Source organism: Leptosomus discolor, chromosome 1 (genome assembly GCF_034619465.1).
Source record: "Leptosomus discolor isolate bLepDis1 chromosome 1, bLepDis1.hap2, whole genome shotgun sequence".
NCBI lineage: Eukaryota > Metazoa > Chordata > Aves > Leptosomiformes > Leptosomidae > Leptosomus > Leptosomus discolor.
The window spans coordinates 96,766,742-96,783,616 of record NC_141391.1 but is presented as its reverse complement, the minus strand read 5'-3'; the positions used below and the strand labels follow the sequence as shown (position 1 = coordinate 96,783,616).

General features: G+C 39.6%; 1 protein-coding gene across 10 annotated transcripts in view; it reads right to left on the bottom strand.

Annotated features, from left to right (window-relative positions):
• The window catches only part of KDM6A (lysine demethylase 6A), a 157,800-nt gene that overhangs the window by 74,793 nt on the left and 66,132 nt on the right, over positions 1 to 16,875 (bottom strand). For all 10 annotated transcript variants that reach the window (XM_086477448.1, XM_086477463.1, XM_086477476.1 and 7 more), the window contains exon 5: positions 7,629 to 7,687. In XM_086477448.1, the coding sequence (XP_086333574.1) occupies positions 7,629 to 7,687 (59 nt within the window). The remainder of the gene's footprint in view (positions 1 to 7,628; positions 7,688 to 16,875) is intronic.

Here is a 16,875-nt window from a genome sequence, read left to right as displayed (position 1 = left end):
ATCAGTAAATTAAGGGGAAAATGTTGTAAGAATACACCAAATGTTCCCCAAACCAGCTTTTCTAACCAAAAATCAGGTATTTTTATCTTCTCCATTCAAAATACTGGCCTGTATCTTACTTAACTCTAGTGTTACTTTGGTATTGGTTATGCAATTTGTTGTTTTTCCTGGATTACAACAACTGAAAATAACCAATACAAATTACTTCCACTACTTCTGTGAAAAAGGGCATCATCAAAATTTCACAAATAAAGTGATCTGAAAGGCATCATTCTCAACAATTTTTACCAGTGGTAGATGCTAATTTGGTAACTACAGCCTGATTTTAAATAGTCAGCAGAATTTTCATAGAATAAAACACCCAAACTCTGAAAAGACATTTACTAACTAATTCTTACAGACAGACAAGCAGTTCTACACCACAGCTGAATTAATACTGATCTAATTTTGCTTATGGAAAACTTTCAAACAAAACAGGAACGCACTCAAGATTACAGGACACCTCAAGAATATGGACTACAGTAAAAACTTGAGTTTTATTCTAAGGCTGTCCCGTTTCCCAGTGCCATGCTCAGAGCTCCAGACTCAGTCCCTACTACATCAATAGCAAAACATCTGCAACGTCAGTGACATCCATTTCAGTTGTAAGCGCACAGTAACAACCAACACAGATGGCATCAAGGCTTGGTACAGGTTGTTACAACACAGAAGGAAGTGGAAATTGAAATAGGAAGCAGGAGCAAGCGTTGTAGTAGTAAAGGGAAAGGAGAGAGAATGCGGTCCAACATGGGTAACTGCAGTCCTTCCTTGCCCATCTGTTTGCCTGAGTTGGGCCTTCCGGATACAGCAGGAGTCACTTGATCCTTGTACAGATCTTTGCTCTGAAACATCACTAATCCCATTTCTGTCCTCTGTCCCAGCCTACATCCAGAAACATACGGGTCTAGAGGATCCAAGGCATCCCAGTTATTCAGGTGTTTTCCCTCAAAGCTCTTCTACGGTTTGAACAAAACCAGAAGAGCAGATATAACCTAACAGCTTGATGGCCTGTCACATATGAAGCAGGACTTTGCTTAAGAAGTTAACAGCTTCCTTCAGAGATGATGGCACACAGCGCCTTCCTCAAGTAGGCTGTTAGTCTCCACCACTGATTAACTGGCCTTCATGCACAGACAGAGCTTTCCATTTTAATCCTTCAGCAGACTAAACATACATTAGTCCAAAGGATAAATCATCGAATGAAGGGCTGGGAGCTCTCGTACTACAGAAATAAATGACAGTTGTCTAAATTCAGCAAGAGAAGACTTTTGGTTTGTTCTCTGAAGATACTGACAACTGCCTGGTAAGACACAACTTTGGTTGAGTCTACTAGAATTTATTTAAATTAAATAAGAGTTTTCTCCAAGAATGGGAGCATTTCCACTAACAAGCAGGAAAGGCTATTTAACACTCAACAAAATAGGAAAGCATAACAACTGGAAAACAGACACTGTGGAGGATGAAAAGCACCTCTGGGCTTACATTTCACACAGTGCTGCTACAGTAATTCAGTAAAAATAAAAATGACACGAGTCTATCATCTCCAAATCATGACTTCCAAAAATACTGCAGCTATCTTCCCACCCACTCATCTATACAACAATGCCTACCATTATGAAAGTGAAGAAACCAGCTGAATAATAACTAATAGAAGATTATATTAAACATTTAGTAAACTCTCATAAGACTTTTAGTTGAAGTTTTTACTTGGATAGACTGTGAATAAAATCAGCTTTGAACTAGGCAAAGAATAAAATAAAAATAGCATTGATTTAACTAATCAAAAGTTAACACTCGTATATTTCAAACAAAAAAACCATGAAAATCAGAATGAACCTACAAAATAAAGAACATAACATTATTCTAATACATCAGGAAAAATACTTGATGAAGCTGGAATGAAACTTTCCTTTTTATCCTCTTCCAATTTTCTGACCACTTTTTCTAAGCCTCACGTCATTTCACAGCCTCACTAATTAAAATGATGTGAAGCTATGATGGACAAATTTATATTTGAAACTCATAACCATAGCTTGAACATAAACAAAATGTACATACACAGCAGTAGTCAGGACACTGCAACTTTATGAAACACTTTTACAGTCTTCAGATACAACTCCTCTGTCCGTAGGGCTCTAACAGTTGAATGGTGAAATATTTTGAGCAGAAAGTCTTTAAACAGAACAGCAGCTGAGAGCAGGTTTTTTCCAGCATAAGCAGATATTATGTGCTTTCATCAATCTAAGAAGTGGTTTGATATACAATCACAGGAAGTTAAGACAACAAAAGAGAAAGTTAATTCCCACTTTGTTAATGGTTAATTACAATTAGTATGTGTAGTCTACATGTACATTCTCATTTTATATACCTAAAAAATATGTATACAGACCCTGCCACCTGTAAGCTGAGAAATATTTGACAAAGCAGTATCTACACAGTGTGCGTTTAAATTCCCTTATGTGCCCCCCCTTATGAAGATAACAGCAAACACCAGACCAGCTGAAAAGACTCTGGCAGAACAAGGAAAGAAGCATCAATACAGATGTGCACCTTGCAGATCACAAGTTACTGGTAAGCAAGCTGGTTTTCTACTCTCAAATTATATCCCTCCTGGACTTTCCATTGCAGGCCTTTCCAAAGCAGGAACTCCACAGACTGCCAATTACCAGCGCAATGTCACTGTCAGTCAGGTCATCTCAGCGCCTTTCATGCAAGCCGCAACCACTAGACTATTTTATCAAGTGCTGTGCACCCTCCACAGTGGCACAAATTACTGACATACCTGGAGGCATGCAGAGCAGACATCACATTCGGTGAAATAGTTCAGTGGTTGCTGTCTGCATGACAGGCGGGGTCTTCCCACACAAGTGAAGGAGGTCCCCACTGGGCAGTTTGCATTCTTACACACCCCACTACCCACTTGACTACTCTTTGTGTGGAAGAGCCCAGTTCCTTGAATCTGCCAACCACTGACACAAACAGCTTGAGAACCACCTGAAGGATCTGGTCCTGCTGGAAAAAAAAACCAAAACAGTAACCCCCTCAAAGACAAATATTACTGTCTTATTAACAGCTTGCCCCTGAAAAAAAAAAAAAGTAGTATTGACAGGAAACACACAAGGGCAAAGAGCAGACCTTGACAGCATAGGACTCTCCCACTCTCACAGGCAAACAGCAACCACCATAAACCAACGGTTTCTTGGGTAGATGAATAAGGCGTGCAATACTCCAGGTTGGCATATGAGACTACTGAAAAAGAATTTATATTCCACTGTAGGCCTGGGTACTTCAAAAGCAGCTTAAACAGCTTGAGAACCATCTTAAACAGCTGATTTACTATTTCAGGATGACTGTGAGAAGAGCAAAACTTCATTTTCTGGAAAAAGATGAAAGAGAATGACAGCCAGAGAAAGCAATAGAGAGACCAGACTCCTCTAGCTCAAGTAAATGGTCCAATGTGATTGGCGCTAAGGCCATCTCACAGGTGATGGTAAGCTTTGTGTGTTTTCCTGTAGGCATGTGGGAAAGAACGGTCCTGCCTCACTGAAGCCTCCAAAGGACTTCTAGGAGAAAAGTGATTCTCAGGTGTCTGGAGGCCCACACAGTGACCAAGACATAAGATGCAGTACCACAGATAACAATCGAGGGCTGCCTTCTGCTGTCTGCTTGGCCTTTGGAAGGTAAAGGGACTCAGCAGCAGACACGGAATGCAGAGATCCTGCTCAGTGCCTGTATGCTGGAGATGGAGGTACTGCAATCTCACAGTGGGGGTTGTAGATGCTTTCTCCCTCTTGCCCATTAAATGTCTTTACACGAATTAGATAAAAATAATGAAAGTCCGCAGCTGCCTTCTTGATGCCAAGACCCAATTTTGAATCAGTTCTGAAGAGGGGAAAAAAGCATTTTGTGCTGAACTCCATGTCCCTGTTCCAAGGAGTCAAACTTACGCTAATGTTCAAGCATACAGAACACGCTGGCTTACGGAAGTGCCAGGATACAGCAGTGCAAATGGACTGGGATGGCTGTGAGGCTACTTTAAAGGAGCCAGAAGCAGAGACCGTGGTTCTAGACATCACTTGATATTGAGCGGATAACAACAGTGCTTCTGTTTTGGCAAGGATGGCTGTAGAAGGGCCAAGAAGTTCCAGTCAGAGATGAACAGATTTTCCTCAGGCAGTCTGCATCTTTAGCCATGATGGAGGTAAGGAAAAGGGTCTGGACCACCTCTTGCATTAGCCTTTGGCTTTCTTCAGGACTGCGTCCCACAGAAGTGTCAATGCTGAAGGACTGAGTCTTATGTAACACTTCTACAGCTGATAAGGAAAATCCTTGGACTGAGGAGCCTCAGGGTATGCCAAACAGGGCAATAAGGGTGACTGATCTCAGTCTCCTGTAAGGTGTTTCTGAGGAACAGTGTGTCTTTCTCACACACACCGTCCAGCAATTTGTAAGATAACAGTCACTGTAAATACTGCAGGCTGGCCTTGGAGCACCACAGTTGGAACACTGGGATCCAAAGAAGGTGTTAGAGTCAGTTTCAGGACACAATTGCAGAGCTTGGACTCCACCTTTTTATCGCGGTGGCACTCACTGTATATCAGCAGATGATAGACCGGTCAGGCTCACAATCCTTACTGAAGTAAAAGAAAAAATTTGGCATTGAACCCACTACACTTGGATGCAGCTATTGCACAGAAATGAAGGGTAGCCTTTGATTATCTCCTGAAATCCTTTAAGTGTTCAATCTAAAAGACAACTAAGAAGGACATTAAATTATTCAAGTTATATTAACATCTAGCTATCTCTAGTCTACTGCTGTTCTACCCTACTTGAGAAACAGGGAAACAACAGGGAAAACAGCCAACCACTTTACTTACTGCTTGATGACAAATGGTGTAAACGAGCAAAGGATCAAAATTTAAGATCTCTAAGACCTACTATACTATACTCGATTCAATTCATGGAGCTAACTCCTTATGACATATCTTACTATAATAATTGCACAAAATTGCTTTGGTCTGATCACACTATCACAACGTTTGTGTACACATTGAGAATTTTCAGTTCTTATATGCATAGTCAAACAAAATCACCAATATAAAATGATGTATCAGCTAAGATTTATACTTAAGATACCACTGCAATGCTGCTTTAGTATATAGAGAAGTGTACAACATTGAATTACAGTGAACTGCATAGGTGTCTTGGAGCCAATCCAACACATTTCATGAAAGCTGGAAAACTTAAAAAATAATCTGAAAATATGAACAAGAATTCTAAAACTGACCACTTGCTTTTTTATTATCCCTGTTTATATAAGACAGGAAAAAACCCCTCAGGCATGTCCTTACCCCTTCCTTTTAGGAGGCCTATGTACATGACTCCCATTAAAATCTATGAATATCTAAAGCGATGTGGATTAAAAAAAGTGTTCATGGATGAAGCATGACAGCTTAAACCACCTTAAATGGTCTACAGGTCTCCTCTACCCGCCCGAAATACACAGATGTGTGGACTCTATGAGCATAAATAGATGGAATAGCTGCAGCAGGAAACAGGACGGTTTGACTAGCATTTCACTTTGAAAGATGGAGGATTTTCCTTGCAATCTGCAAGAGTCCTGTGGAGGATTAAGATCTACAAAGAACACATCTACTGTAAATTACTTGTTATCACCTACCTCCAAGTTTATTATGATTTTGTCACACCTAAACACCCACAACCATACATCCCATTCCTCTTGCCCCCAAGAAACACAGTAAAGAGCAGGGGTGGGAAAGCACTCCAAGAGATTAAAAAGAGAACAACAACAAAACAAAAAACAACACACAAAGGTGTAAGATTTTATCTGCGTTACATTTTCTTCGTCTAAAAATTCTACCCAATAATCTAATGATAAACAGCTTCCTTAGTACCACACTATACACAACTTTGTTGTATGAACGAAATGGCAAATATGATTATTCTACACAACCTAAACATAAAGCTCTATGTGCAATTAAGACATCAATTTATACTCATGTTCTCAACAAGCTTACTTAAAGGCATGGAAGAAAAACCTAAATCAATTCATAGCTATAATTTATTAATACTTAGGCCTCACCATCACCTGACTTTGCTGCTCCAGCCACTTCAAAGTGCTAAATAGCACAATCCACTGATGACAAAAGTCTATGTTGAACAGATGGTCTTTCAAAAATATCAACTGCTTTAAATCTAACTACTCGGACTTATTTAACTTTATCTTACAGTTCTCTATGTTTTTCACAGTGCAGATTGTAACAAGATACCCCTTGTAAGAACAACTGGTGCACAAAATACACTGGAACGTTAAATGATGAAGCCAATCTTGCATAAGAACAAGAACATTCTGAAACCTGGCGAAATTCAACCAAGATTGATCACAATCTTCAAACAGTGGATCTTCAGGTTTTATGAAAACTTTTCTGTTCTTCTCTTGTTAATTACAATGCAACAGAACTGCCTGCCTCCTACGATACATGGCATTCATTTCACCACTATCAACAAAACAAGAAACAGGTTGCAAGATCAAAAAAAAAAATATTCAGGTTCTGAGCTCATGATTTAACCAACTTATCTTAACGTGAAGAATAAAAGCTTATTTAAATTACCCTGAGGAAAACACAAATCCTTTTTCATACAGATACACAGAAACAATTTACAGAGGGGGCGGGGGAAAATCCCACTTTATTATTTCAAACCATTAGTCAACAGTCACTTACTGCCTCCTTAACTGCAGTCATGCTTAGTCCAGTAAGATGATAAACTTTTTAGTAATCAAGCAAGTAGTGAATTCATACTTGGTGACACACTCAGTTTCCGTACTGAATAAAAAAGCCCTGACCTAAATGCTGCCCCTTTCTGTCTTCCTTCCAATGACGCTAACTATATCTCTGCAAAAACAAACCCCAATGAAAGCTCGAGGACCTCTCAATGGAACCCCAGTGACTGAGTCTATGCCATCCACCATTCTTCTCTCATCACCTATAAAGCAAAACCAAAACTCCAACTGAAAACCAACCCTGCCTGCCATATGCAACAGCAGCCCCTTTCAGTCCCCAAAGCCCTGCCAGAATTTACAACTCTGAGTTTTCACATCAGTCATAAACATTCAAGTCTGAGTGTACTGCTTCTCATGTTCAAAACTTTCACATTATACTATGTGAAAAATGCTATGTAAAAATTACTAAATACCAAGCTAAACAGAAACAAGTCCCCTTTGCCACCTCTTTTCCAAGAGAAAATATTTTTTGTAAACAAGCTTTCAAACACAGGCTACAGACTACCGATAAGAACAATTCACAAAAGCCTGTCAAGTCATACTCCTCCATCTCCCTTGCCAAACTGCATTATAGGGAGCTAAAATTCTTCTCCCGTAAGAGCTTTCCTGTTTAAGCAACTGCTGCAGTTGCCACAGGTATGTTACAGTAAGTCAGACATGTGACCCAGGACAGTATGTCTTCAAACATTGTACCTATAATGAAAAAAAATTAAACTATCATATACTCACACTGACCTACCAATAAAACACCGCACAATACCGATACTGTTAGTTTATTCCAACTTACCATTGAAAGGCATTGTAATGGAAGTAGACCAAACCAAGGCCATATAAAAAGGCAGCATTCTGTAAAGGAAAGAAACAGTGTTTAAAATCCAGGTAAGACAACCATACGCTGCAAGACAGAGTTACCAGTATTTTATTCATCCTTTGACATTCTATTTCCATTATAGGCTAAACATATTTAAATTTCACCTCGAACAGGAAAAGCCAAAAAGAAGGAATTAAAAGACAGGTAGACATTAAGGGGAAGAAATAAAAGGAAAAAAAAAAGAACTGATTCTCCACAAAATATTTTAGGAGGAATAGTACTCAAGTACTTTTACATCAGAGAAACTGATGTGCTTTGTTCCACTTGTGCAAGAGCAGGGAAGGAAGTGACAGACTAGAGGTCTTTGGCAATGTAATATAAATAAAAAAAATGCTTTATGACCAAACATCATTCATAGCTATAATTTATACCCACATAAAAGCAAACAAAGCTACATGCTCTCATTTCAGCATCTAAAGTAGAACATTAATTATATGAATCTGAATATATACTTAAGGGAATTTCATTTTTATGAACACAAAATAAACAGACCATCGTCTTCAAACCTAAGACAACCATATTTCTTCATCGTTAATCAAATTCCTATTTTCTATTCCCTACTTTGCGGGGGGGGGGGGGGGGGGAATAAAAAAAAATAAAACCCCCACTACATTCTCCTTCTGGAAACCCATCTCTTCCTCCCCCTTTTCTCTTCCCAGAAAAGTATGATTTCCTTCTAAAGTGACATTACTAAAGAGGTTTAATGAATATTTAACTATCCAATTCGACAAATAATTATTACGTATTTCCTAAATTCGGAAAAATAAACAAATTGCTTTTTGTTTTTAAAAGCTATCCCACAGCACAGTTGTTTTCTATTTAGCAGAGCTATCCCATTATTTACAGGAGACAAAATGTAAATGCTGCCTATGACACATTTTTAGGCTTTTCTTATGTATGATTCTGGTTTTGAGAGACCAGGAATACATCTCAAAGAACACAAAGCTCTGACACATGGACAAGAGGTGGAATTTTCATTGTTGAAGACTCTAGTTCAACATAACCCCTCTTCCACTTGCACAAGTCAAATTTCTACAGAATTCCATGAAAGGAATCCCAGTTATGTCTTATATCCAACCCAAATATAAAAAGGTCTAACCAAATTTCTCCTAGAGAATTACCGGTAACCAGAATACAATGCAAAGAGCAGCATTTATCTAAAACAGGACCCAATATTACCATTTCATTATACCTCATTTGCATCTTCTAAATGCAAATTAAAACCAGGGGAAATGCCAAAGATCCTTTCATGAATACAGTTGAATCATAGCTTCAGCAATGGACAGCTTCCGAAAAAATGCTGTGCTATGACCAGATACTACGGCAATCAGAGCTTTAATACTACTATAAAACCACATTCCTGTTCAATTGAACAAAACCACAACATGGACATCATAAAGATAAAAGATCTTGAATTCTGTACCCCACATATTTCCTGCTTTCCAAGCGTGCTTGGGCAACAACAGACTAGGAAAGAAGGAAAGCTCAAAAACCACGCATACATAATGCCTTGATTTATTAGTCATTCTAAATGAAGAAGATAGAACGGGAGATTTTCACATGTGCAACATGGAAGCCTCCAAAATACAGCACACACCTAGTAACCTTTATTGTGTTTGGGTCAGACTCATTTGTAGAATAGAACTTAACGAAACTGTCCAGTGTTACCTCAGAGATCCACCAATTGCAATCAAGACTAGATCATCGCAAAGATTGAGAATAACAGTAATAGGAAAAATCCTCCATCACCACACTGCAAAATTCAAGCAAAATACGCCAGACAACTAAAACCTCTTCAATCTTCAAAGAATTTAATATCCTCTTCAGGAACTTATTAGAATTCACAGTCCAAACAAGTTACAGGTTCCAAAGATTAATCCAGCTGATATCTGGGTTAATAATAATGAACTTTCAAGTCACAACAGGACCAAGATGCAGGTGATTTGTCCAAATGTAATTAATATATCAAGTCCACATGAAGCTTTCAGGTTGTTGCTGCCCGAGTCAAACAGAAATCAACCATTACTGTTCTGTCCTTTTTTGTGTGATTGGTTTTCCCATCTTCCTCTCAGTCTCATTTGGCCTTCCAAAGCATTTGAGACTGACCTTAAAAATCTGTTCAAGTGCCACTGCCTTCTCAACAAAAAACAGGTCAAGATTTAAGACTCTGTAATACTTTACTTCAAATGTAAAGGTGCAAATTCTGAAATGTCAGTATGGATCATATTTATCTGTTCTGAAATACTATAGGCTCCAACCACACGTAATACTATCAGGTACTGCTTGTTGACTGTTCACTAGATTTGTTTTAATAAAGCTATCTTTTGATCTGTGTTTGAACCTGGATAGGACTTTCACAAGGACTGGAAGACATTGCAGTGTTTTAATGTATACAGTATTTCCCCACAAACAATTCAAGGTGAAATGCACACAAAGTTAATCACTTCAGCAACTAACTTTTCTGCCTGTGTTGCAGAATACCATCAAGTTCCTACTGGCAACAGCCAAGCTCCTACTGGCAACAGCCAAGTTACTACTGGCAACAGCCAAGATGAAATGCTAGAACAGCTTAGTGCATATCAGGACCAAGAGGGGTCACTACCTGAAATTTTCACTACAAAAATGTCCTTTTTCTTAACATCATAAGATTCTGTGACTCTGTTTACCAGGAACACACCCCATCTTAAGAAACCCGCTTTCAGTTGCCTCTGTTATTTTTACTTGGACAAGTTTATCACAAAAAATATCCATCCCATGTTTTCCAGTAAAGATTACTTTCGTAATTTAATCTCTGCTATTCAGAATTCTGCTATAAAAAGCTGGTGAATACAAGCCCACTTCCTTCCCACCAAAGTAAGAAGCAGAAATCAAAATTATCTTACTACAATCCTTTCCTTGAACTTCTTAACAACCCTCACAATTTCCAAAGATCTCACACTAACAAAACTCACTCCTTGGCTCCTAACTTCTAATGTAATTTTTATGTTATCAGATCTCCCTCTCTACTATAATCAACAGTAAATTGAAAAAAAGCTGCAAACCGAAACAAAGTGTACCTCAAAACTGAAGTTGAATGTATGGGCTTTTTCATTCTACAGCCATGCTATTAAAAACCAAATTAGAAATGCTGTTTCCAAGCGGATGTCATTTACATTTTCTACAAACTACCGAAAAATGTTAAAATGTTTCATACCAACCACTAGATGGCTCAAATACCACTTTCCACTGTACACGCTTATGCAATTTAAGACGACTGTCAAGTTCATATCGTGTGTTCTGCTACTTATATGCACTATTTAATGCCTACCAACATATTTTATTGATAGGCAACTCAGAAGGCAAAAATATATCTCTATATACCTTTTTATGTAACTGAGATGAGTAAGCATGTAGAAGACTTTTTGGTCTTGTTTGTTTTAAGCAATCAAGAAAAAAAAAAATAAAGCAACCAATAAGGAAAATTCCACCCATCTCGCAGACCTTCTGTATTAATTCAAATAGCTGGTTTATTGTCTCTTTAAAGCAGCTGATGGAAACAGATCTCAAACATTTCATGTGCTCCGTTCTCTAGCCATTCGAGGTCAAGTTCTCAACAAAGCCTTTTTCTCCATCCTCAAGCATGCAGTCAGTGCTTCCAGCAGAAAGATATCAGATTAGACCATTGCAGTTACACTTATCTGTAAACACAGGGTCAGAAAAACACACCTGTCCCGTGTAGCAAGTGGCCATACTCACATTCAGACTTATAAACGGCCATCTTTTGACTCCAGAAATGTATAGCTACCACATCCGAGTTCAGTTATTTTTCACCAGTAACATGCTTGTCTACCACAAGCAGCTGAGACCCTGTTACTAACTCCATACATACACACAGGAGCACACAAAGAAGTTACACTTGCAAATGAAAATCTGTTTGGCAGGCACTTCTAGAAATTCAGAGAGTAGAAAAAGCCGTTGAAGAGCCAAAGCAACCTCAGTGCAGCATCCAGTCGGGACCTTGCAACTTGAAAATGAATAGGAACAGTTTTTGCCACAGTTTTGTGGCATTGCTGATTCAGAAACATTCCCTAACACTGCCTCTCATTTTTGCTGACAGAGTCTTTTATAGAGTACTACAGCCAACTGGATGCCAGAACCATCTGAGTTATTAATATTCAGATAAAAAAGGATTATCTTTATCTAAATCAGTTCCCCAGCCAAGTTCACTGTGTAGTCCCCCCATAAACAACTGCATTAGCACAAGTGAAAAAGTGGAACGTAAGCAAAATAAGTAAAAGCTCTTTAAGCCTACACTGCTTCCAACAAAGTGCGTATCAAACCTGCAATGACTTTTCAAACAGAAAGAGTGAAATCCTAGATAAAAGATTTAAACAGGCAACCTACATTCAAAAAAAAGAAGCAACCTTTATTGCCTAAGCCACGCATAAAATGTTCGACTTGAGAGAAAACAACTTCTATGGGTCAGTACAAGATGGATAAAAACATGAAATAATTAAATTCAGCACCCTTGCGAGACCAGTGACTGTTTTTCATTTGCTTACTACTGCCAGGAATCAAAAAGTCATCAAAGACATATTAAAATTGCTTCCAGCAGGGCTCTGAACAACCCTTCCGCAGCTGCCCAAGCTCCAGTGGAACCTGCAGTCCAGCCCATGTCACCACAGCCTGCAGAAGACACACGTGGGCAAGGGGCCACTACTCTTCAGAAAACCTAACTAGGAAAACAAAGTTTAACAGTTTACATCGGATCCCATGGTCACAGGGTGTCTCAGCCAGCTGCTCAAAGCAAAAGAACAGTTTTTGTGTTCAAATGTGTGAATATGTTTATTTCTTTACTGAAAAAATGAAAGATGATGTTTTGACACTATGGTGCCTAATACTTTCCCCTGACACTACTCATATATTTACAGTCCCCTGGAGAGTATGTACCACATGAAAAATTCCACTCAGGCTCCTGTGCATAAACAGCTATATGCCTTTGGGAGCTGACAAGCTCTAGCAGTTCCAGTCACGACTGTTTTAGTGTTCAGCACAAAGAGAGGAGGGTTCAAATAAAATTTATTTAAATTTGTACAAACATGAAAAAGACAGCCTACTTATCTACATGTTCTACACATTCCCAACACCCACAAAAATACTAAGAGCCCTGTAAGGGGTGTATTGCAAATTAATATCATCAGTTTTGGCTTCTTCAAGTCTTCAAGAAATTTTATAGTACCTGAAAATTCATTAGGTTTACACAGTATCTTTAAAATACAGCTCTATATAACGTGCTTGCACAACCCTGCTCCTTGAGCAATAATCACAATACTAAAAACAACTGTTACTGGGTGTGTGCCTGCATCTCAGTAGCCATGTGAAAGCAATTAATATATAAAAGTCATTATTCTTGTGACAAATACATTTGGGCATATATAATAGATTAATTAACATAACACCATGGTAAATAACTATGAAGTAATTTCTTCTTGTCTTTAAGAAGTTAATCTTTTCAGAGAGTAAGTATTGCCAAAACACACCACCTACTAGTAGAAAAAAATAGCTAATGTGTCTTTCTTAATAAAAAAAATACTTTTTTTTCCTTTCACAAAAAAGTTCATAAAAGGTAAAGCAGAAAAAAAAACTCAGAACAAATAAAAAACAAATAAACAAAAATCCCACACCATCCACAAAGTAAAAAAAAAAAAACCAAAACTTTTTTTTCTTGTAAATGATACCTGTCTTTGAAATTAATACTCTCCTCCCCATCCTGCTCCCTTCTCACCTCCTCTTCAGAAAAGACAGTATATTTGTCCACAGTCTTTGCCACTCCCCACCAGCGCTGCATTTCCCTATTCCCTACAGCTCCCCTCTGAATGAACACTACTGTTTCAACTTCTCTGAAACACTACTGTCCCACCATTTTCACTAATGGACTAAGACACCTACGGCAAAACCTATTTAAACAAGCTGAAGAGGAAGCCTAGTTCCATCACTGTCCATCAAGTGGCTTTCCAGCACTACCTGTAGAAAAGCTTCTTTTACACAGGGAAGGACAGGGTACAACAAGACAAGACTGCTAGTGACTTATCAAAACCCACATACAGTAATTAATTCAAGTTACATTACTAATTTCAAAACCCCTCAGGTAATACACGGTACCACAACTGCTTTATAGGGAGCACTTTAATATTATGAAAGACAAAATGATAAAGCAACATCAAATAACTCAAACCTTCTTCATTAATGATGGAATATACGCAGTTCTGTAAATTGGGTATTCCTTTACCCATAAGTAAATTTAGGTCCTTGGCAAAATGGAATACTGACCAAGTAGTGCACCTCCTACAATTCGTCATAAGAACAAACAGCCAAGCAAATGTCTAAGTAGTGATTGTTGTTATGGGTATCCAACTTATGTGCCTTCTACTCAAGTTTATAAAATTTAATTTGATGTAAACATCTTCATTTTCCACTTCATACAAACATTTTCAATAATTTTAATATTGTAAGAGAAAACAATCACAAAGTTTCCAATTTATTTTGAATGATACATTTTAAAAAAACAAAACAAAACAAAACATCCTGACCCCAAATAGAAAGCCATATTTGAGACTGGATGCTTTACAACTAAACCAATTTGCCCAAGGTTTGAAAAAAAATAAAAATATGGAGATGACCTCTCTGGAGACCATCTAGTCTGCTAGAGGTCCTCTGCTCAAGGAATGGTCAACAAGAGCAGGTTTCCCAGGATGATGTCGAATTGGGTTTTGACTGCCTCCAAGGATAGAGGCTCCACAAACTCAAAAAGTTTTTTCCTGTGTTTAATAGGAATTTTGTGTTTTCAATTTGTGCCCACTGCCTTTTCTTCTTTCACTAGGCACTACTCAGAAAAGTCTGGCTCTGTCTTCATTACTTCTGCATCAGGTATTTGTACACTCTGATAAGATGCTGCTTAGCCTTCTCTTCTCCAGGCCGAACAACCCCAGCTCTCGTAGCCTCCTCTCCTTGTATGACAGATGTTCCAAGCCCTTAATCAGCCTCAGGGCCCTTTACTGGACTCGCTCCAGTATCTATCTCCCTGTCTCTACTCCACTCTCAGGAGCCCAGCACTCCACATATGTCTCATGAGGGCTCAGTAGAGAGGAAAGACCACCCTCCCTCAACTTGACAGTGATGCTCTGCCTTATGCAGCCCAGGATGCTGTTGGCTGCCTTTGCTGCAACAGCTCACTGCTGGTTTATGGTCAGCTTGTCCACCAGGATCCCCCGGGCCTTTTCTGCAAAGATGCTTTCCAGCCAGTCAGCCTCCAGGCTGTGCTGGTACACTGAGTTATTCCTCCAGATACAGGACTTGTCACCTCCCTTTGTTGAACTCCATGAGGCTCCTCTAGGCTTTTCAGGTCACTCTGAACAGCACCACAATTATGTGGTCTCTTTCTAGTTCGCATTCTCTGCAAAGTTGCTCAAGGTGCACTCTACCCCATAATGCGAGTCATTAACTGAAGATGGCGAACAACACCAGCCCCACTATCAGCCCCTGGGGTACACCACTAGTTGGCTGGCCTCCAGCCTCTCACAATCCTTCCAGCCCAAATTAGCTGGTTTTCAAACTGCCACACCGATCACTTATCTAGTCTGCATTTCATCAGTCTGGCTATGAGCATATTACGGGTGACAGTGTGGAAAGCCTTACTAAAGTAAACACAAACAATATCCAAGGCTCTCACTCCCTTCACGAAGCTAGTCATTGTGTTGCAAACTGCTCTCACTTTCATCAAGCGTAATTCCCCCTTCATAAATCCATGCTGATTACTTCTAATGACTTGCCTGCCCTGAGTGTGTTTGGAAATACTTTCCAGGATAATTTGCTCTATAACCTTCCCAAGGATGGAGGTGAGGCTGACTGGCCTGTAGTTCCCTGGATCCTCCTTCCTGGCCTTCTTGAAGACAAGAGTGATACCTGCTTTCTTCCAGGCCTCAGGAACCTTCCCCCATCAACATGACCTCTCCAGAATAAATGACAGTAGTCTCACAGTGATGTGGGCAATTCCCTCAGCACTCATTGATGCATCCCATCAGGTGCCATGGACTTGGAGATATCCAGTCTGTTTAAATGTTCCCAAACTCAAATCTCCTCTACTGAAACCAAGTCCTTCCTGGGTCCAGACTTTTGCACTGGTCTCAAGGGTCTTGGAAAAACCTGAAGGCAAGTCCTACCAGTAAAGACCAAGGCGAAGAAGGCATCGAGTACCTCAGTGTGTTCCATATCCTCTGTTACCTGTCTCATCCAGTAGCAGACTCTCAAACTCTTTCATCTTCCTTTTGCTGCTGATATACTTGTAGAAAACCTTCTCATTGCCCTTCACAGCCCTTGCCAAATTCAACTCCATGCGGGCTTTGGCTTTCTTTATGTAACTTCCTGCAAGTCAGGATGGGCTGCTCTTGAGCTTGGAGAAAATTATTATTGAATATTAACAAGTTCTCATGGACCCTTCATCTCTCCAGGGCCATGTCCAAGGGATTCTTCCAAGTCGAACCCTAAGCAGACCAAGGACTCCTCTCCTAAGTCCAGGGTTTTGTTCCCTCGTCTCAGGATCCTGGACACCATCATTTCACAGTCCTTGCAGTCAATGTTGCCCTCAACCTTCATACCCATAATTAGTTCTTCCATGTTTGCAAGCATGAAATGAGAAGACCGTATCCCCTTGTTGGCTCCTCCATCAATTGTGTCAGGAATTTGTCATCAATATACTTCAGAAACCTCCCAGATTGCTTGTACCCTACTGTGTTGCCCTGCTATCAGTATGGTTAAGCCCACTATTAGGACCAGTGTCTGCAAATGCAATGCTTCTTTCTAGTTGTTGGAAGAAGGCCTCCTTTGTTAGCTCCTGACCAGGTCATCTGCAGCTGACAACCACCACATCACCCACATTGATCATCCACTAATCCTGACCCTTAATCTCTCAACTGGCTTCTCAACTGTCCAAAAGCCGGGCTCTGTGCATTCTAGCTGCTCTTTCACAAAGCACTTCTCCCTCTCCTCACCCTCCCAGCCAGTCCTTCCTGAAGAGCACGTACCCATCCATTGCAGCACTCCACCTGCCTGAGCTATAGCACTGCATCTCTGTGATCCCAGTGAGACCATAGCCCTACAATTGCATGTGTACCTTTAACTCCTCACA